Source organism: Genypterus blacodes, unplaced genomic scaffold (assembly GCF_046128005.1).
Source record: "Genypterus blacodes isolate CSIRO-AG114 ecotype Tasmania unplaced genomic scaffold, CSIRO-AGI_Gbla_v1 ptg000356l_1, whole genome shotgun sequence".
Taxonomy (NCBI): domain Eukaryota; kingdom Metazoa; phylum Chordata; class Actinopteri; order Ophidiiformes; family Ophidiidae; genus Genypterus; species Genypterus blacodes.
Window position 1 is genome coordinate 110,001 of NW_027467140.1, and position 20,889 is coordinate 130,889.

Consider the following 20,889-nt stretch of genomic DNA (forward strand, 5'->3'; position numbering starts at 1 on the left):
GACACACAGACGCACCGACACATGTCATCAGAACACACAGGCTGGAAAACTGTGTGTAAAATCCCATCAGGTTCAGGAAGGAAGGCCTCTTACCTCTCCAGCCAATCTTTGGGCTTCTCCCACTGGGACACCTCTGTCCTGCAGTTGTAATAGTATTTCTTCCCAGAGGAGCTGATGTGCTCCGACCAGTCGTCCCCAGGTTCATACGGCTGGGGGGAAGAGAAGTACATGTGTAAGAACATGTGGGCAAAGCAGACAGAAAGAGCTCTGTGTGTGTGTGTGTGTGTGAGGTCTGGTAGGGGTCTGATGCAACCGCGTGTAATATCATGTGTAATATCAGAGACACACTGGCGACGAAGGCAGATTGTGTTCAGCGGGAGGGAGCGCTTGTTTCAGAGCTGTGAGGTCGCTGAGCCGGAGCAGTTTGCCGCCTTATTAGAGCTATGCTGCTTATTTGGAGCTTTTTCCACTACGGGGCTTGAATCATACCTCAATCTAACTGTGGAGAACAAGGGAGCAGCAGAGCAGCCGGACCGTACGGGGATGTCAAGGCGCTCACGGCCGTTTGGGCGGAAGAACCAGAGTGTGGGAGGGTGGAGGGCATTTCTAAACCAACATGAGCCAGGCCTCCGTTCAGCAAACATATAAGCCATCCATCAAGCAGTGTGTACACTCTGATGGAACAGACCACAGAGCTTCTCCACAGGTAGATGGCACACACACACAATTCAACCTTTAATTGATTAAGGCAGTGGTTCCCAAACTTTTTGTGCAGGGCCCCCCTTTTGTAACACACACACACACACACACACACACACACACACACACACACACACACACACACACACACACACACACACACACACACACACACACACACACACACACACACACACACACACACACACACACACACACACACACACACACACAAAACAGAGTTGAGTCGAGGATTGAAAGTGGGACAGCACTCACTGTGTCTGAGGTCCGGCTGAGGTTAGAATGGGAGTTGGAACTATGGAGGGAGCTGTGGTTGTGAGAATTTTCCTGTGGCGAATAACTGGTCCCTGAAACAAGAGACACATGAGAGAGTGAGACAGTGTGATGAGGAGGGAGAGAGAGAGACAGGTAGTCAGAGGTAGAGACAGAGAGAGAGAGACGGAGAGAGAGAGAAAGAGAGGGACAGAGCCGGAGAGAGAGAGGGTGAAGAATCAAAGCCAAAATCAATAACATGTGAGGACCGAGGAAAAGCAAGAAACCAAGATCATGAAAAAACTGAATCAGAACATTTAGTCAGTTACACACACACACACACACATTTATTCTCCTGATGCAATTTATGCTCAATGGACAACAATAACAAAATGGCATCAGATAAAAAAGTGGATTCATTACTATAGACTATTTATCCTCTACAAATGCTAAGTAGCACACAGCCCAGTGTTTCAGATGGAACAGTGCCTCCATCTCCTCTCCATGCTCGGCTGCTGCTTCTCCACACAGACAGACTGTTAGGAAAGCAGGTCAGAGTTCAAACACACGTACAGCAGAGCAGAGGCCAGTGGCTGGTCTGCTCACTGTGGATGAGTACATAGACCGCCTCGTCCTACACACCTGATGGCAGCGGCAGTGGGCCATCTGATCGTGTGTGTGTGTGTGTGTGTGTGTGTGTGTGTGTGTGTGTGTGTGTGTCATGATTTGTGTTTATTTCCGATTCAGAAGAGTGGAGGAGGGCTGAGCAATTAACCAAACATCGAAACTGACATTTAAAGAACTCTCACTCCTCTGCTGATCAAACTTCTGATAAAACTTTAGCATTTCTGTTCATGGCGTTAAATGGAGAGTTCCTGAATGCTCGCTATGGTCACTCTGCGCTGACTGTCCTTGATCGACGGGGCTCCAGGTGAGGGGAGCAGACAGAGTGATGTAGGCACAAAGCAGAGGGAGACAGATTTCAGCCATAACCTCAACGGCTCTGTTCAACTCACACTCTGGCTGTTAACTAGTTAATGCTTCCTTTATGATGACACTGGTCTGACAGTGATACTCACACACTCACACAGAGTGATTCTGCTCATCTAACCTTCTCTTTAACTATGTCCAGCTGCTGGAAATGTAAGCTCCAGGCCTTTATTCATATGTTCAGGTTATATGAAGGGAATCTCTATTTGTTATTCATGTGACTTCTTTCTTATCTTTCATTAAGTTATAATGAAACCCATCCTAATTCGGTAACGTCAGCAACAGTTGGGTAAAGATGACTTGGGACAATTGTATCGGCCCGATCCTGATCTAAGCCTCCTGAGTCCAATCAGCCAATACAGGAGGTCAGACTCACGGCCCATCTTCAATGTTTGTGCTGTGCAGAGAGGTTTGGTTGAGCTTCTGTTCATCTCCAGCAGCAACAGAACACACACACATGCAGTCACTTCGTGCTGCTGACACTCAAACCAGAGAAGGTGATGTGTTCAGTGTGTGTGTGAGACTCAATCCATCAAACTTTAACTGGACCTAAATGATCCCTGTTACACTGAAGCGTTCACTACTCTGATGCGTCGCACGGCTCCACACAGGGTTCAAGTACAAGACACACAGAGAGAGATCAGAGCGAGTCAAACTAAAGTTCCATTTCTATCCAATCACTTCATCCCTTCCACCTTTTGAGGAGAAACAAGTCCATGTCGCCGTTTGTTTATCAGACTGTCCGAGCACACCTTGCATTTTTTGGAAAAGCACTCGGTGTGCCTGGTTGCAAAGAAATGTGCCTCATCACCACGCTGTGTTCTTCCTCTGTGGTGTGAGGAGGGACCGACCGTCACAACACAAACTGTCGCAACACAAAAGGCCGTAAATGACAATAAACATTTACCTTGAGTGTTTGTTTTAGATCTGTGTTTAGACAGCATGACTCCGGCTGTTCTTATTGATAACTAAAGCCGGTGCTGATTAAGTGGTTGCTTAGCGACAGGAAGACGCCTCACTTTCAGAAATATGATCAGAATCACAGCTGAATGGAGGAAGAGCGTCGCTGTGTGCTTCACTTTAAAGATACCCACTGCAATTACTCTCCAAGGCTGCAGCAGAAGCATCTCACACACGCTCCATCTGTCCCTATGGTTACAGGCAGCGCCGTCTATTCAAGATTAGCTAAGGAATCGTCATAACCACAGTGCCCACCTCACTTTGCACCGGTTTGATACGTGCAATACAATCCCATACCAAGTCACCAAGTAAATACTATAAACACTCCAACACAACACTGGAGTCTGGTGTCCAGTCACAAAGAAGAGAAGAAGAAGAAGGAGTTAAATGTACACACTTTCGAAACAAGGGGAGCTAGGTGCTACGACTTAACCACTGCACAACTCAGTACAAACTACAGTGAGTGTCTTGTTGAGGAAAGCGTGGCTGTGTGTGTGGAGCCTGACTGCTCCCTTGAACAACCGAGAAGCTTCGTCCCTTTCCAGTCAAGCATTTGCAAATAGGGAGGAGTGCCGGAAAGTGAAAGTAGCCTCAATCAACCTGACGTGCCTCTCTCACACACACAGCTGATTATCCACCGCATCGGTTTGCTCTGTTGCATCCGCCACAATCTGAGTCATCGCCCATGTTTTGGTTTGGACTGCCACACGATAGTGAAGCTCTTTATTTGATTAAAATAATATCTTGTATTATATTATATCATTTTAGAGATAAACTTGGATTTAAATGAAAACAGCCATCATCCGGTTTTTGAAAGTTCATATCAAAGGGAAAAATCTGAATCTGGGGTCGTATTAAACTAAATTTATGTGGGGAAAAACACTAAGCAGGCTTCTTACGACCTGATGAAATCTGAAATAACCCAAAGCTGCATTTGCTCTTTAAAATCTGTTCAGTTACGTAAGTTTGCTACCATCGTGTCTCACTCCCCAGAGAGATCCTGATGTCTAGAGCCAGAGTTCTATTATTACTCTTCAGGTGAATCTCAATGTAATGCCAGGTGATGTTTCCTCCTCACAGAGACGATCAGCCGTCACCAGGGTACCAACACACAAACCTGACTAAACTGGCTCTTATTGCTCCAACAGCAGTGACAGCTACAATTAAAATCAAGTCCTAAATACGTTTCATGTACTTAGAAATTCTAAACAACACTCTCAACATTACACATCCCACAACTGAACAAATTCAAATTCAGTCCTTGTGTTGTAGCGTTCCTTCAAGACTTCACCTGACACCACACGTCCGTCTGCCGGTCAAGAAGTTAGGAACTCAAGCACGCATACATACGGCCCACAACATTAAGCATCAGAAATAAGAGCCTACATACTCGCCACAGATGGAAGTGTACTTTGCAGTCGCGTCAGATGAGCGAAGGAACATTATGGACCTACACACACCAGTACGCACAAGTTACTATAGTAACTGTTACTGCCATTTGCTACTTGTTTGCTACACAAACGTGCATGTAGCCTGAGTGGCAGCAGCTTGGAAAGTAACGTTACCACGCTGGTCATCTAATCCAGGCTTAGCTTGAAGCAAGACAAGTGAACAGAGCAGCAGCTGAATTCATAAGCATGATTTATATTCCTCTCTACACTGTCATGTTCCTTTGTGTGTTACTTGAAGAGTAATTGCCAATGTTGTGCTAAGAAGCCACTCAGTAGTTCATTTATATGCACTTTAAAACTTCAATTACACCGTGATCGAGGCGATGAATCGGTGCTTTTAAAGTTCACTCATCGACCTCGATATGCTCGACAACGACACACACTGAAGTAAGCTTTGGCCCAGTGACAAACCTCCACTGAGCGATTGTAAATTGATTTATGAAGCCATGTATGGGTCTTTAAAACAGAGCAGAAGTCTAAACATTCATATCCTCAACAGGCAGATTCATTCTGCCATGGCAACACACCTCATGTTTACCAAGGGGAGGCTGGGTTTTGTGCACATGTGCAGCTTAATGACATCTTTTGGCCTTAAACCACGGTGAAGACAAACCCTCACAATATTGTGTACAAGTTAACTTACTGGGTGTTTACTGTGTTTAGTAGTTGAACATTTAGATGTTCTATAATTAAATCTTTGCTTCACTAATGACAAAGCTGCTGCTAAATCTTTGTGAAGCTTTTGTTAAATGCTGTTTGTATATCTGCGATTTATAAATAAACCGATCAGTAAGATTTGAGCTCCTTTCATCCCACTGCAGCTGAATTCAAACTATTTCACAAGACTTCACAAGACCACAGCGAGGTTCCAACTGAGGTGAAAAGCTTAGAGAAGGAGCAAATCTGCCTCTGAGTCAAATGGAACTCTATTTGACACTGCTGACTTTACTGCATGTTTACTGTTGCATCTTTATGCTCCTTTGCTCCAAATCTACAACAGCTGGGACTCCAAATGCTTCATGGCAAAAACAACAAACCGACATACTGCAGATTGCACTTTCCTTTCAGGCAACAGTATAAATGTGCTTATGTTAGGATGAAAGGCTCTGCTTGTGTCAAGGTGACGGCAGGTTGCTGAGTTATGTGTGAACGATTCCCTGTGTGTGTTCCGATGACACGTGTGGTTTCCACTAAGCACCGGGTCTCACCTCCGTCCTTGTCTCTGGCCCGGTGTGTGTGGACGGCCTTGGCTCTGCTGTGCCCCGTCGTGCCGTCACTGTGTTTGTTCTCTGGGCTGTCAGACCTTCGGAGCATCTTGCAGGGAGGAGCGGCGTCTGAAGGGTCTCGCAGCTTCTCATGCCGGTGGTCTCCTCCTGGGTGGCTCTTGGATGAGTATTTGAGAGTCTGCAAACAGAAACCAAAGGCCCAGCTACTCTCTGCATCTACACACACAGTGAATGAGCCTGACTGACCCTCCTGTGAAACACAAAGTGTGTGTGGACAAACTACTGCAATGTCACTCTACCAATTACTTTACAATCATCTCAATGCAAGCAGGTACATTTTGACATCTAAAAGATTCTAACCATGTTACATCATGTGCTGCTAAGACCAGGTAGAATTAACGTCACACTATTGAATCAGTAACAACACATTGATTAATACTTTCATGCTTTAAGCAAGAATCCGATCAGACACTCGGACACTTTAATGCTTTATAAACAGCCACTGGGTGTGAGTGACAGGCGGCCCATTGGTAAGCGGCGAACATTTGTATGGCTTTGATGTTTACAGAGTTTATCTATCTTTATCTCTAAAATGACAGATTGCGGTCAGGCCCTCGTCAGACTAGCTAGAAAACAAGCTAACAAGCTACTATTAGCTTAGCTCCACTAAACTCGCAGTTCCAAAACAGAGCCGAATTCGACGACTGTGCTCGACCCGTGTCGTCTTTACACGGCGCGTTTAAAGTTAACCCTCATGTACAACACATAGAATACATTTACTTCATAATTTCGTGACTTTTGCTGTTATTTTCCACGCTAAGGGCCTGTTGTGTCCACAGAAGCCTGAGCCGGAGGATCCATTTTAATCTCATTAGCCGCTAGCCTAGCAGCGAGCTAACAGGAGCTAACGCGTACCTGATAGGGCTGAGAATCTCTTCGGTCACACCTGCAAATATAAAGAAAACAATTGTCAATGTTTCAAACTTCAAAATGTCCGCGTTAAAACAGCCGAGCGTGCCGGAAACAAGTGGACGTGCAAGTTTCGACACTCTTATTTTGGTTTGTGTAAAAAAAAAATGGCGGATTGTCAAAGCGCAGCTAGGAGAAGGAGAATGTGAATAAGTAGCGTTAAAAAGATGTTTACCCGTCGCCGAGTCTCGGTTGTTTCCTTGCATACATTACCATCAATGCCGTGTTAGTGTGTTTGAAGTGGGAGGCGAAAGACTTCAATTATAATAAATGTTTTCTTGTTGATTCAGCGACCGAAGATCGTCAATTATTTCGACCTAGCTTGTGGTGTTTTAACGCTGCTATCGCCTTCACTGGTCTAAAGAGCGCCCTCAGTCAGTCCATCTCCCACTCAGACACACACACACTCTCTCTCTCTCTCTCTCTCACACACACACACACACTCACACTCTCTCACACACACACCGCGGCTCTATCTACCTAGAAGAACCGAGCAAGCGCCGGAGCTGCGCGCAGGGTTGCCAAGTCTGAAAGCATCACCGATCGAGAGAAGCCCCGGTAAAGTCTGCAAACGGCACGTATAAGAAACGTAGTGCGGACGTGTTGTCAATAACATCAACCTGATATATGATAATGAGTTCAAAGCTGATAATAGAGTATATATAACCACGCGTTGGCATGTTCAGTTAGTTGCCGAAACAATATACATTTCCCCTCTGTTGGTTGGTGTCAGGGAAAATCCATCGACTCCAAGCGTGTCACGTATCAGGATTATGGTTCTTACGACGCCAAGTGAAAAACAAATCAATGTTTAGTCGCCACAAAACAACCAAAACAACCTCAAAACTGCGAATTAAAACGGGTGATATTGTTGGAACTGGCAACCCTGATTGCCAACCCCATTCGCCCATTCACCGCCCCCTTCCGATGGAAACATCCGGGACATACAAAGGCTGCAGTCGAGTACTCTCACAAACTTATATTTACCTATTAATTCACGTTGTTCTGTATGGCATTAATTGACATCTTATTTTTGTTCTCTTTGTTGTAGCATTTATAATTATATTGTGAGTCTCTCGTCCACGCCTTACTGACATTGGTTCGTTAGTTCTGTCAAGAGTGGGCAGTGCCTTGTTCTGTGCTGACATCTAGTGGTAGCTCAAGGCAAGTTTATTTATATAGCCCAATATCACAAAAAAGAAACGTCTGAAAGGGCTTTACAGACCCACAACATCAGGAAAAGTCCCGACCCAGCCCAAAGTTCTCAAGGAAGACGATGAAAAACCCCGGAGAAATCCTATAAGGAAACCTCGGGAGAGGCAATTCCATGAGACATTCCCTCTCCACAAATGGCTGGGTGTGCGATAGGAACTTCCAGTGGGATTATGGAAGTACAGAGGGCATACAGGGCAAAACACATAAAAGTAATGGATTGGGAAATGGCATGCAGGACAGGGATGAGAGAGAGAGAGAGAGAGAGAGAGAGAGAGAGAGAGAGAGAGAGAGAGAGAGGGAGAGGGAGGATGTTGCAGGCAGCTTGGTGGAGCAGACGGTGGGAGGTTAAAGGGGAGGAAGATGGGATGCCATGGAGGATGGGATAGGGGGGAGGGGGGCAAAGTGTGAGAGGGAGCCGCAGAGTCCCGGTGTTGGAGCACCCCTACGTCCCCCTGGAGGCAGCTGTCTGTCATTGAAACAGCCATGGAGCTGAAAAACAGCTGACCCGAAGGGTGTGGGGTCCACGGGTCAGAGAGGTGGAAGACATCAGGAGACATAGGAAGTAAGGTGAGAGGGTTAGAGAAGGATGGAGATAAATATCTGTTAATGTGCCCTGTCCTCTCACTGCACTGCCATTGCCACTGCTATCGCTAACCAGAGTGCACAAAGTCTGGGCCCTGAGTTTAACCTGGGTTGGCTAATCACTTTTCTGCAAGAAGGAGACTGTGCCTCCTGCCTATTTAGCAGTTATTGAAGTTTACTGAATCAAGCAGGACTTGAAAGCTTCTAGAGAACCTGCCTCTTTAACGGGTGCAGGAAATGCATCTTTTGAAATCCAAAATGATCTTCTCGTAATATCTGAAAGGCAGATATCCTTTAAAAAATGTCAATGTTCTGCAGAATTTTCTTTACAGATTGCATTAGTATATTGTTTACCACATAGCTTCTCCGTCTATCCTAAGAACAGCTGGTGCACTGTACTAAACTCTAGTAGTCTGTGTAGTGTTCATGGTGTAGTGGCTCTTCCTCTTGCCTTCTTTTCAGCACAGATGTTCCACTTCTTGGGGTGAGCTTGGCAAACATCGTTTGTCACAGAGAGGATGAGACTAAGTAATTGTCTTTTAAACGCTGCGGTCAAACATGCAGCCAAAAAACGGTTGCTTCTCATGTTGCTTCCCCAGTGTCCAAGCTTATTTAAATAGACATGGTGAATGGTGATGTCATCAAACAAGTAAAAACAGTGACATCATCCAAAGTAAACAAAAGGTTCAGCAGTGATGTCATCTCAAACTAACTAAAGTTACAACAATGTTGTCATACTAATATATATTTTCTTCTTCATGATGCTGTACAACCAGCAACTTCAGTGAAGTTCAGATTAAGAAAAATGATGATTAGGAACATATTGGGACAAAGTTATTGGGCATAGTGTACCACCATTCTATACACATCCCTTGTGGTAAACTAGGAGTATCATGATCACTGGTAAATGTGTTCTTATCCATATGGAAGATGGCATATTTTGAAAAGCAAACCCTCCACAGGAGAGTTGACCGGGTCATGATTCAGAGTGAGGGGGTGCCAGAATAAGGCTGGAGGGTTCCATTGTTCTCAGACACTATATCACAGATCATATCCCAGGCTGTGCACAAAAGAAGCTGCAGCTCAGCACTCTTGCACAAAATGCACTACGTTAGGACAAAGGGAGAGCAATGGGGTTGTTTCTATTGTTAGCAAACTTCTGGGACTCTCTCTCTCTGACACGCGCGCACACACACACACACACACACTAGAGGCTGACATTTTTTCGGGAATCCCACGGGTCAGGGGATTCCCACGGGAATCCCGCGGGACGGGAGTCAACTTTACTATTAATCACGTGATTGGGACGGGACAGGATTAAAAAGTCAGCGGGAGCGGGAACCAACCAATAGGACCGAAGAACAAAACAAAAACAATACAGGACAGGCGCCGCCATTTTTGTAAACACACACAAAGCGTCCTCCGGTCCAGTGGATCCCCAGCAGCAGACTTTAGTCCATGATCTTGAAGCTCTCCAGGACCTGACAGACGACCGGAACAACGTTTACAGCTGACTGAGCTCCATACAGGAACAAGCATGACACTTAGCTTACTAGAGTTACTCTGCTTGTCAAAGGAGCTCAAATCACTAAACTTCAGATTTGATCTCGCGGGCCGGATACGATTGTAGCGCGGGCCGGATGTTTATCCTACATCCTCGTTACATCATCAAGCCCCTTCCTTCCGCCGTGGAAACGACGCATGCGCATTTGTGTCTCCGCTGCGCGCGTGTTTCCAGTTTGGCATCGTCGCACCGATGACGATGATGACGTGCGTGGACTAAACCAAGACGTGCGTGGACTAAACCAAGCTCGGCACATTCACACACAAACACAAACGTCACCCCAACAGATACATGGATATAAATTGCAACTCTGACTTTTGAATAATCTTGTTGTAGCTTGTCAATATGAGCAGACCTTTAGAAAGAGACAATACCTCATCCAAATTAAACATGTCCCCCCGCACTCAATCAGTCATGGTTTAACCCGGCTCAATAAAGTTCACCTGGAACTCTCTGCATGTCTTTCTCCCAACAAGGTGACAGCAATAGACAAGAACCAAACGCTCCTGAGCCCACAGCAAGAAGATGGCAGTAGGTGAGTATTTCTCCTGAGCCAACAACGAGATGACTGCAACAGGTAGGAACTAAACGCTGCTGATGGTGACTGATAAATGCACACACTGCTGTGTGAAACTGTATTTGTTGTTTTCCTTACAGGCCTGTGAGTCTTGACTCTTGAGCACATGCTCAAACTGATACAAGGGTGTAGGATTCATGCATTTTAAGGTACGGCCATTTTAAGATACGGCCATTTTAAAGTTTGCGGTTTCTGCATTTCAAGGTTTAAGTGTTCAAGGTTTAAGTGTTCAAGGTTTAAGTGTTCAAGGTTTAAGGTTTCTGTGTTTAAGGTTTCTGCAGTTTAAGGTCTAAGGGCTCTGCATTTTGAGGTGTCTGTATTTTGAGGTGTCTGCATTTTGAGGTGTCTGCATTTTAAGGTCTCCATTTTAAGGTCTCCATTTTAAGGTCTCTGCATTTTGAGGTCTCTGCATTTTAAGGTCTAAGGTGTCTGCATTTTAAGGTCTCTGCATTTTAAGGTTTAAGGTGTCTGCATTTTAAGGTCTCTGCATTTTAAGGTGTCTGCTTTTTAAGGTGTCTGTATTTTAAGGTGTCTTGCTTTTTGAGGTCTGTATTTTGAGGTATAAGGTGTCGGTGTTTTAAAAGGGTAACGATGTAAATGAAGTTAGTATAGGTGCCTCCCAAAAAGCCAACCCCTCGTCCTCGCCGTGGGAGGCGGAAACGGGTGGCTCCAGGTCTGAGTCCAGACCGGGCTGTGTTTGCATCATGCTGGGTAGCTTTGCTGTGCGGCTGCCAAGTGTCTGGACTCAAACCTGGAAACCTCCTGGCTAACGGGGCTCTGGTCAAAGTCGTTACTGTTACACTTTTAACAAGTATTAACATTGCAACACTTTTGTGCAGGTGTGCAAGCGCTCCTGATCCCTCAACAAGATGACAAGGCAAGAACCGAACACTCCTGATCCCCCCCACCCCAGCAAGATGACGGCAACAGGTAAGAACCAAACACTCCTGATCCCCAACATTTCAAGCATTGAAATTGCAACACTGTGTACTGAAATGTCAAATGAGTGAACATTTAGAGCGGGTAGGCTCATCTAGCATTAGCCTGTTTTAGTAGCTTTCACTTTCTCCCATTTGGACTCCAGCATCACTCTGCCCAGTAACAGTCTGAAGGTCAAGCTGATTCCCTCCCAGCCCGTCATGCCTGGTGTCTCCATTGCAGGGCGCTGTAGCAACCTCACAAACTCCTATAGTGTAACGTGGTAACACAGCCATCCTGCTGATGGAAGAACCAGGTCCGAGTCCTGGTAGGAGTCTCTGGTTCTTACAACACCGCCCTGCAAACCCCTACAGATAATCTAACAATGACCTCACACCATTTTGATGGAAACAGCCTCCTTATTTCACACGCAATGCATTTTTAGAAGGCTTCCCCTCTAGCTACTGTTTCACTTAAGTTTGATCACATTTGGAAGACGTGTCTGTTTGTCTCCCATAGGTCTGCGACCCTCCTTCCCTCCCTCTTGCCAGACGAGCTAGAGACCAGGTAAGGTTCATGTCAACCACATTGCTTCCAAGAACTCCATGAAGCAGCAGGGACTTATTTGTATTTTACACTTAAGAACTGTAATTCAGTTAAGTGGTAACTATCATAAGATTACAAATGGAGTTCTGTTTGACCATCAAGGCTTCATGTTGTATCATAGTTGTAGATATACTCTGCCTTGGGTAGCTAATCCTGTCCAGAACTCTCCTCCTGTAGTCCCACACATAAACACACCATCTTAAAGGGGTTAACTTTGGCTCTACCAACTGAACTTGCGGTACAACTTCATCTGAAATCCATCTGACTGTAAACAAAGTGTTGGTTTATAAAGTTGCATAACTAAAGTGGAGCCTCATGGTTTAACATTCACCGCGGCACTGGATGCAGTAAAGGCCATCGAACTTGAGCAGCAACATCCTGGGGTTCTGGAATTGAGAGGACGGAGGTGACAAGTGAGGAAGAAAATCAGGTGTCTGATTGAAAGTTTGTTTGTTTGTCTCACCATGTAGTAACAGTCTTGATGATGAACTCGTCATCGCTGGTGAGGTAGAACCAGGAGCTCGTTACAGATGGAGTACTGGAAGACACACAGCGTCACAATCGGCTCCACATCTGACCACCGGGCTCTGAACGCGCGACAGGTTGGATCTCTGCCTCTACGGCGGCAAAGCAGGACGTATTCATGTGAGGAAGAGGCACAGGTGAATAAACACAGGACACTAATGAGCTAATGAACTTATTCATGCTGTGATTTAGGTGCCACATCCCTTTGACCTCAGATGACATCTCAGCCGCTATGGACCTGGGTTAAGAGTGTAAGGCTGTGTGGAGCACCTGGGCAGGAAGACGCTCTCCACCACAGAAGTCCTTGAACGTCTGTCGGGTTTGGAGCTCACGTTGCCCACGCCTTACCCGATGCCCAGCCGGAGGGCTCCTTTCAGGGCCGCAGCCGTCTTCACAAAGGAGAGTTCTTGTTTGTTCCTCATTGCTCTGAATATGAAACACCATTGTGTTATGAGAATAAGAGGAAGCTTCAAATCCACTGGTTCCATAACTGAAGAGGCTGTTTTTGTATCACCTGAATAAAATAAAATCATTTGAATTGAGTCTTTTGTTCCCCACCCAGCTGTAACTTGAGGCTATGAACTCAAACACACATTAAGCTGCATGGCTGAACAGAACATATTTCTTTGCTTCCTTTCTCCTCACATCCTTTAACTGAAGAATGTAAAATCTCTCAAAAGCCTAAAGATAAACTTTACATTAATTTCTGAGACACCTTGCAGTTTTTCTTGGTGTAAAGCCCAGAAATGATAACACACAAAGAAAAGCTCCATCCTTTCACTTTAGTCACATCAGTAGATAGGCATGGTGTGACCCATGTCCTGTTTACTGTAACTGGTCTCCAAAAGAGCTAGAAACAGACTTAGCAGCTGGTCCTCCATACAAAAACTATATAGACCACAGGCCATGTATTATGTTCTGTGCCCTTCAGTGAAGGATTTTTGTTTGGATTAAGGCAATAGATGCCTCCCTATATTACCACAGATTAACTGTTCCCATATCTTTTTAAATAAAACTGCAGCACACATATCTAAAAAGAATGGGAAAAATATCAAATCAAACTCAATGTATTGCCTAAAGACTGAAAGAAAAAAAAGTGAGGGGGAGTCATTCTGAATGGGAGTGGGAGTCATTTTCCCGAGTAACTGGACAGGAATTGTTTTTTTACTCTGGCCTGGGATTGGGTGTGCTGTCCCAATCTAAAACATAACCCTGATGTCCTGATGAGAGAAAGAATCACAGGTAAGAGGGAAGTTTTAAAAAAAGCAGCATGTCTCAGTCATGTTTTGGAAACATTTGTCTAAAACTTCTATGATATGAGTCTATATCTCTGAGTGCAAGCAAATGGCTCAAGTGTTGAATACTGATGTGAATGTTACTGAAGTGAAAGGATGGAGCGTTTCTTTGTTATTGTTTCTGGACTTTACACCAAGAAAAACTGCAAGGTGTCTCAGAAATTAATGTAAAGTTTATCTTTAGGCTGACATTCAGTTAAAGGATGTGAGGAGAAAGGAAGCAAAGAAATATGTAAATGTTCTGTTCAGCTAAATGTGTGTTTGAGTTCATAGCCTCAACTTATAGCTGGGTGGGGAAGAAAACACTCAGAATTCATTTCAAATGATTTTATTTTATTCAGGGGAAACAAAACAAACTTCAGTTATGGAACCAGTTGATTTGAAGCTTCCTCTCCTCGTGATCCTACGTGATCTTCTGTGGTTTGCAGCCAACGGCAGCGGCCTTGAAAGGAGCCATCGGGTACGGCGTGGGCAACCTGAGCTCCAAACCCGACAGACGTTCTCATCAAGGACTTCTGTGGTGGAGAGCGTCTTCCTGCCCAGGTGCTCCACACAGCCTCTTACACTCTTGGCCGAGATGTCATCTGAGGTCAAAGGGATGTGGCACCTAAATCCCAGCATGAATAAGATCCTTAGCTCATCCCCCTCTGTGATGTGTGAGGGGGTGCAGGAAAAATTTCCATTGCATGGGGTTAATTCATCTGTGCCTCTTCCTCACATGAATACGTCCTGCTTTGCCGCCGTCTGCAGTGAGGGAAGCAACTTGACGCCGGCTCATCACTTCCCAGACTTTTGACTGAACTTACGCACCGCTGGCGTTCCGTTACTTCAGAGAGCTTTTTGGCATCAAACCCGACGAATCCCTGGTATACCAGGCAGAGATCCAACGTGTCGCGCGTTCAGAGCCCGGTGGTCAGATGTGGAGCCGATTGTGTCGCTGTGTCTTCCAGTACTCCATCTGTAACGAGCCTCTGATCGAGCTGTCCAACCCCGGGGCCAGCAGCTCCTGGTTCTACCTCACCAGCGCTGACGAGTTCATCATCAAGACTGAGGCCACGTTCCTCCAGAAGCTGCTCCCTGGTTTCTACATGGTGAGAAACAACAAATCAAACACCTGATTTTCTTCCTCACTTGTCACTTCTGTCCTTTCTCCATTCCAGAACCAGAACCCCAGCACATTGCTGCCCAAGTTCTACGGCCTTTACTGCATCCAGTGCGGCGGTGAATGTTAAACCATGAGGCTCCACTTTAGTTATGCAACAATTAACACTCTTTGTTAACAGTCAGATGGATTTCAGATGAACTTTTACTGTAAGTTTGGTTGGTAGAGCCAAAGTTAACCCCTTTAAGAGGACACAGAGTCCATACCTATACCAGGGCAGAGTAGATGTACAACTATGATACCATTATCTTTAACATTTTAACCAAACCATGACGGTCAAACAGAACTCTATTTGTAATCTTATGATAGTTACCACTTAACTGAATTACAGTTCTTAAGTGTAAAATACAAATTAGTCCCTGCTGCTTCATGGAGTTCTTGGAAGCAATGTGGTTGACATGAACCTTACCTGGCGTCCAGCTCGTCTGGCAAGAGGGAGGGAAGGAGGGTCGCAGACCTATGGGAGACACAAACAGACACGTGTTCCAAATGTAAAATGTGATCAAACTTAAGTGAAACAGTAGCTAGAGGGGAAGCCTTCTAAAAATGCATTGCGTGTGAAATAAGGAGGCTGTTTCCATCAAAATGGTGTGAGGTCATTGTTAGATTATCTGTAGGGGTTTGCAGGGCGGTGTTGTAAGAACCAGAGACTCCTACCAGGACTCGGACCTGGTTCTTCCATCAGCAGGATGGCTGTGTTACCACGTTACACTATAGGAGTTTGTGAGGTTGCTACAGCGCCCTGCAATGGAGACACCAGGCATGACGGGCTGGGAGGGAATCAGCTTGACCTTTAGACTGTTACTGGGCAGAGTGATGCTGGAGTCCAAATGGGAGAAAGTGAAAGCTACTAAAACAGGCTAATGCTAGATGAGCCTACCTGCTCTAAATGTTCACTCATTTGACATTTCAGTACACAGTGTTGCAATTTCAATGCTTGAAATGTTGGGGATCAGGAGTGTTTGGTTCTTACCTGTTGCCGTCATCTTGCTGGTGGGGGGTTGGGGGGGATCAGGAGTGTTTGGTTCTTGCCTCATCTTGTTGAGGGATCAGGAGCGCTTGCACACCTGCACAAAAGTGTTGCAATGTTAATACTTGTTAAAAGTGTAACAGTAACGACTTTGACCAGAGCCCCGTTAGCCAGGAGGTTTCCAGGTTTGAGTCCAGACACTTGGCAGCTACCCAGCATGATGCAAACACAGCCCGGTCTGGACTCAAACCTGGAGCCACCCGTTTCCACCTCCCACGGCGAGGACGAGGGGTTGGCTTTTTGGGAGGCACCTATACTAACTTCATTTACATTGTTACCCTTTTAAAATGCAGAAACCTTAGACCTTTAATTGCAGAGACCTTAAAATGCAGAGACCTTAAACTGCAGACACCTTAGACCTTAAAATGCAGACACCTTAAACCTTAAAATACAGAGACCTTAAAATGGAGACCTTAAAATGCAGAGACCTTAAACTGCAGAGACCTTAAACTGCAGAGACCTTAAACTGCAGACACCTTAGACCTTAAAATGGAGACCTTAAACTGCAGAGACCTTAAGCCTTAAACTGCAGAGACCTTAAACCTTAAAATGCAGACACCTCAAAATGCAGACACCTTAAATCTTTAAATACAGACACCTTAAAATGGAGACCTTAAAATGCAGAGACCTTATAATTGAGACCTTAAAATGCAGAGACCTTATAATTGAGACCTTAAAATGCAGACACTGTAAAATGCAGACATCTTAAACCTTAAAATGCAGACACCTCAAAATGCAGACACCTTAAACCTTAATAATGCAGACACCTTCAAATGCAGACACCTTAAACCTTAAAACGCAGACACCTTAAAATGCAGACACCTCAAAATGCAGACACCTCAAAATGCAGACACCTCAAAATGGAGACCTTAAACTGCAGAGACCTTAAACCCTAAAATGCAGACACCTTAAAATGCAGACACCTTAAACCTTAAAATGCAGAGACCTTAAACTGCAGACACCTTAAACTTCAGACACCTTAAACTGCAGACACTGTAAAATGCAGACACCTTAAACCTTAAAATGCAGAGACCTTAAACTGCAGACACCTTAAAATGCAGACACCTTAAAATGCAGACATCTTAAACCTGCAAATTGCAGACACCTTAAAATGCAGACACCTTAAACCTTAAAATGCAGACACCTTAAACTACAGACACCTTAAACTGCAGACACCTTAAACTGCAGAGACCTTAAACTGCAGAGACCTTAAAATGCAGAGACCTTAAACCTCAAAATGCAGACACCTTAAATCTTTAAATACAGACACCTTAAAATGCAGACACCTTAAAATACAGACACCTTAAACCTTTAAATGGAGACCTTAAAATGCAGAGACCTTATAATTGAGACCTTAAAATGCAGAGACCTTATAATTGAGACCTTAAAATGCAGACACCTTAAAATACAGACACCTTAAACTGCAGACACCTTAAACCTTAAAATGCAGAGACCTTAAACTGCAGAGACCTTAAACCTTAAAATGCAGAGACCTTAAACTGCCGAGACCTTAAAATGCAGAGACCTTATAATTGAGACCTTAAAATGCAGACACTGTAAAATGTAGACATCTTAAACCTTAAAATGCAGACACCTTAAACCTTAAAATGCAGACACCTTAAACCTTAATAATGCAGACACCTTAAAATGCAGACACCTTAAACCTTAAAATGCAGACACCTTAAAATACAGAGACCTTAAAATACAGAGACCTTAAACCTTAAAATGCAGACACCTTAAAATGCAGACACCTTAAACCTTAAAATGGAGACCTTAAAATGGACCTTAAACCTTAAACTGCAGAGACCTTAAACCTTAAAATGCAGACACCTTAAAATACAGAGACCTTAAACCTTTAAATGGAGACCTTAAAATGCAGAGACCTTATAATTGAGACCTTAAAATGCAGACACCTTAAAATACAGACACCTTAAACTGCAGACACCTTAAAATGGAGACCTTAAAATGGAGACCTTAAAATGGAGACCTTAAACCTTAAATTGCAGAGACCTTAAAATACAGAGACCTTAAACCTTAAAATGGAGACCTTAAAATGCAGACACCTTAAAATGCAGACACCTCAAAATACAATCACCTTAAACTGCAGAGACCTTAAAATGCAGACACCTTAAAATGCAGACACCTTAAAATGCAGAGACCTTAAAATGCAGAGACCTTAAAATGCAGAGACCTTAAACTGCAGACACCTTAAACCTTAAAATGCAGACAACTTAAATCTTTAAATGCAGACACCTTAAAATACAGACACCTTAAACCTTTAAATGGAGACCTTAAAATGCAGAGACCTTATAATTGAGACCTTAAAATGCAGAGACCTTATAATTGAGACCTTAAAATGCAGAGACCTTATAATTGAGACCTTAAAATGCAGACACCGTAAAATGCAGACATCTTAAACCTTAAAATGCAGACACCTTAAAATGCAGAGACCTTAAAATACAGACACCTCAAAATGGAGACCTTAAAATGGAGACCTTAAAATGGAGACCTTTAACCTTAAAATGCAGACACCTCAAAATGCAGAGACCTTATAATTGAGACCTTAAAATGCAGAGACCTTATAATTGAGACCTTAAAATGCAGAGACCTTATAATTGAGACCTTAAAATGCAGAGACCTTATAATTGAGACCTTAAAATGCAGACACCGTAAAATGCAGACATCTTAAACCTTAAAATGCAGACACCTTAAAATGCAGAGACCTTAAAATACAGACACCTCAAAATGGAGACCTTAAAATGGAGACCTTAAAATGGAGACCTTTAACCTTAAAATGCAGACACCTCAAAATGCAGGGACCTTAAAATGGAGACCTTAAACCTTAAAATGCAGAAACCTTAAACACAGAAACCTTAAACCTTGAACACAGAAACCTTAAAACCGCAAACCTTAAAATGGCTGTACCTTAAAATGCATGAATCCTATACCCTTGTATCAGTTTGAGCATGTGCTCAAGAGTCAAGGCTCACAGGCCTGTATGGAAAATAACAAACAGAGTTTCACACAGCAGTGTGTGCATGTATCAGTCACCATCAGCAGCGTTTAGTTCCTACCTGTTGCAGTCATCTCGTTGTTGGCTCAGGAGCAATACTCACCTACTGCCATCTTCTTGCTGTGGGCTCAGGAGCGTTTGGTTCTTGTGCCTTGCTGTGGGCTCAGGATCGTTTGGTCCTTCTGTCTTGCTGTGGGCTCAGGAGCGTTTGGTTCTTGTCTATTGCTGTCACCTTGTTGGGAGAAAGACATGCTGAAAGTTCCAGGTGAACTTTATTGAGCCGGGTTAAACCATGACTGATTGAGTGCGGGGGGGACATGTTTAATTTGGAAGAGGTATTGTCTCTTTCTAAAGGTCTGCTCATATTGACAAACTACAACAAGATTATTCAAAAGTCAGAGTTGCAATTTATATCCATGTATCTGTTGGGGTGAGGTTTGTGTTTGTGTGTGAATGTGCCGAGCTTGGTTTAGTCCACGCACGTCTTGGTTTAGTCCACGCACGTCATCATCGTCATCGGTGCGACGATACCCAACTGGAAACGCGCGCGCAGCGGAGACACAAATGCGCATGCGTCGTTTCCACAGCGGAAGGAGGAGGCTTGATGACGTAACGAGGATGTAGGATAAACATCCGGCCCGCGCTACAATCGTATCCGGCCCGCGAGATCAAATCTGAAGTTTAGTAATTTGAGCTCCTTTAACAAGCAGAGTAACTCTAGTAAGCTAAGTGTCATGCTTGTTCCTGTATGGAGCTCAGTCAGCTTCAAGATCATGGACTACAGTCTGCTACTGGGGATCCACGTCCTGGACCGGAGGACGCTGAGCAGAGGGACCCGAGGGGACAGCAGGAAGGGACAGAGAGTCCTCTACTCCACCGCGCTGGAGTCCATCCAGGGGAACGGCAAGGACCCCGGACCGGTGGCCGACGACGACGACACGTGAGGGAGTTGATACACACTTTGTTTCTGCACGTCACACACACACACACACACACACACACACACACACACACACACACACACACACACACACACACACACACACACACACACACACACACACACACACACACAGAAGTGTAACCAAGCTGCACTCTTCTGTCCATGTGGAACCCTCAGACTGGGCTGAATCCCTGCAAAGCATAGAGAGGAGGACCTGCTCATCTTTCTGGGAATCATCGACATCCTGCAGTCCTACAGGTGAATACACATTCACACTCACACACATACAGAGAGAGAAGGAGAGAGAGAGAGGGAGAGAGGGAGGGAGAGAGAGAGAGAGAGAGGGGCGACGAGTGATGAGTTTCTTTGTTCCCTCAGGTTCATCAAGAAGGTGGAACACTCGTGGAAAGCTCTGGTCCATGATGGGGTAGGTGCCTATAGGTGGACTATAGAACGAGCTGAGCCAGTCAAGAACCTCCAGAGCTCCATGGGCCTCAAACCCAGAGCCTGATTCAGTCACAATAACACCAAAGCCCACACACTTACATATCACAGTACTTTAGTATTGTTTGTACTTTTTACTTTGTGCCTCTCAGCTGTGAGAGGAGCGTCGTCTAAGAGGGAGGAAGAAGGAGCCTGGACAACCTGGACGTGTGGGCCCAGATCCAGCTTTATCTCATCTAAACTGAGCCTGATCCCTGACTGAGGGTTTGCTTCTCCCTCCCTGTAGTCTTTTGTTCCTCCAAGCAGCCGGACCTCCTGCCCACATCCACGGGGCCGAGCCACAGAGTCTCCTTCAAAGCCCCCAAACCTGAAGAGGAAGAGGCCCATAACAGGTCCACTGTGTGTGTTTGTGTATGTGTGTGTGTGTGTGTGTGTGTGTGTGTGTGT

At 44.8% G+C, this 20,889-nt stretch overlaps 1 protein-coding gene and 1 pseudogene across 8 annotated transcripts in view; one reads left to right on the top strand and one right to left on the bottom strand.

Moving 5' to 3' along the window:
* waca (WW domain containing adaptor with coiled-coil a) overlaps window positions 1-7,091 on the bottom strand; it is a 12,676-nt gene extending 5,585 nt beyond the window's left edge. For 7 of the 8 annotated variants that reach the window (XM_076138270.1, XM_076138267.1, XM_076138269.1 and 4 more), the window contains exons 1-5: window positions 6,744-7,091; window positions 6,515-6,545; window positions 5,582-5,777; window positions 976-1,067; window positions 94-209 (exon numbers count right to left, since the gene is read on the bottom strand). In XM_076138270.1, coding sequence (XP_075994385.1) covers window positions 94-209; window positions 976-1,067; window positions 5,582-5,777; window positions 6,515-6,545; window positions 6,744-6,784 — 476 coding nt within the window. In that variant the 5' untranslated portion in view covers window positions 6,785-7,091. The remainder of the gene's footprint in view (window positions 1-93; window positions 210-975; window positions 1,068-5,581; window positions 5,778-6,514; window positions 6,546-6,743) is intronic. The other variant, XM_076138271.1, reaches the window with a different exon arrangement.
* Window positions 7,092-13,946: 6,855 nt separating this feature from the next.
* LOC142988949 (phosphatidylinositol 4-phosphate 5-kinase type-1 beta-like) lies at window positions 13,947-20,532 on the top strand (annotated as a pseudogene).
* Window positions 20,533-20,889: the final 357 nt, after the last annotated feature.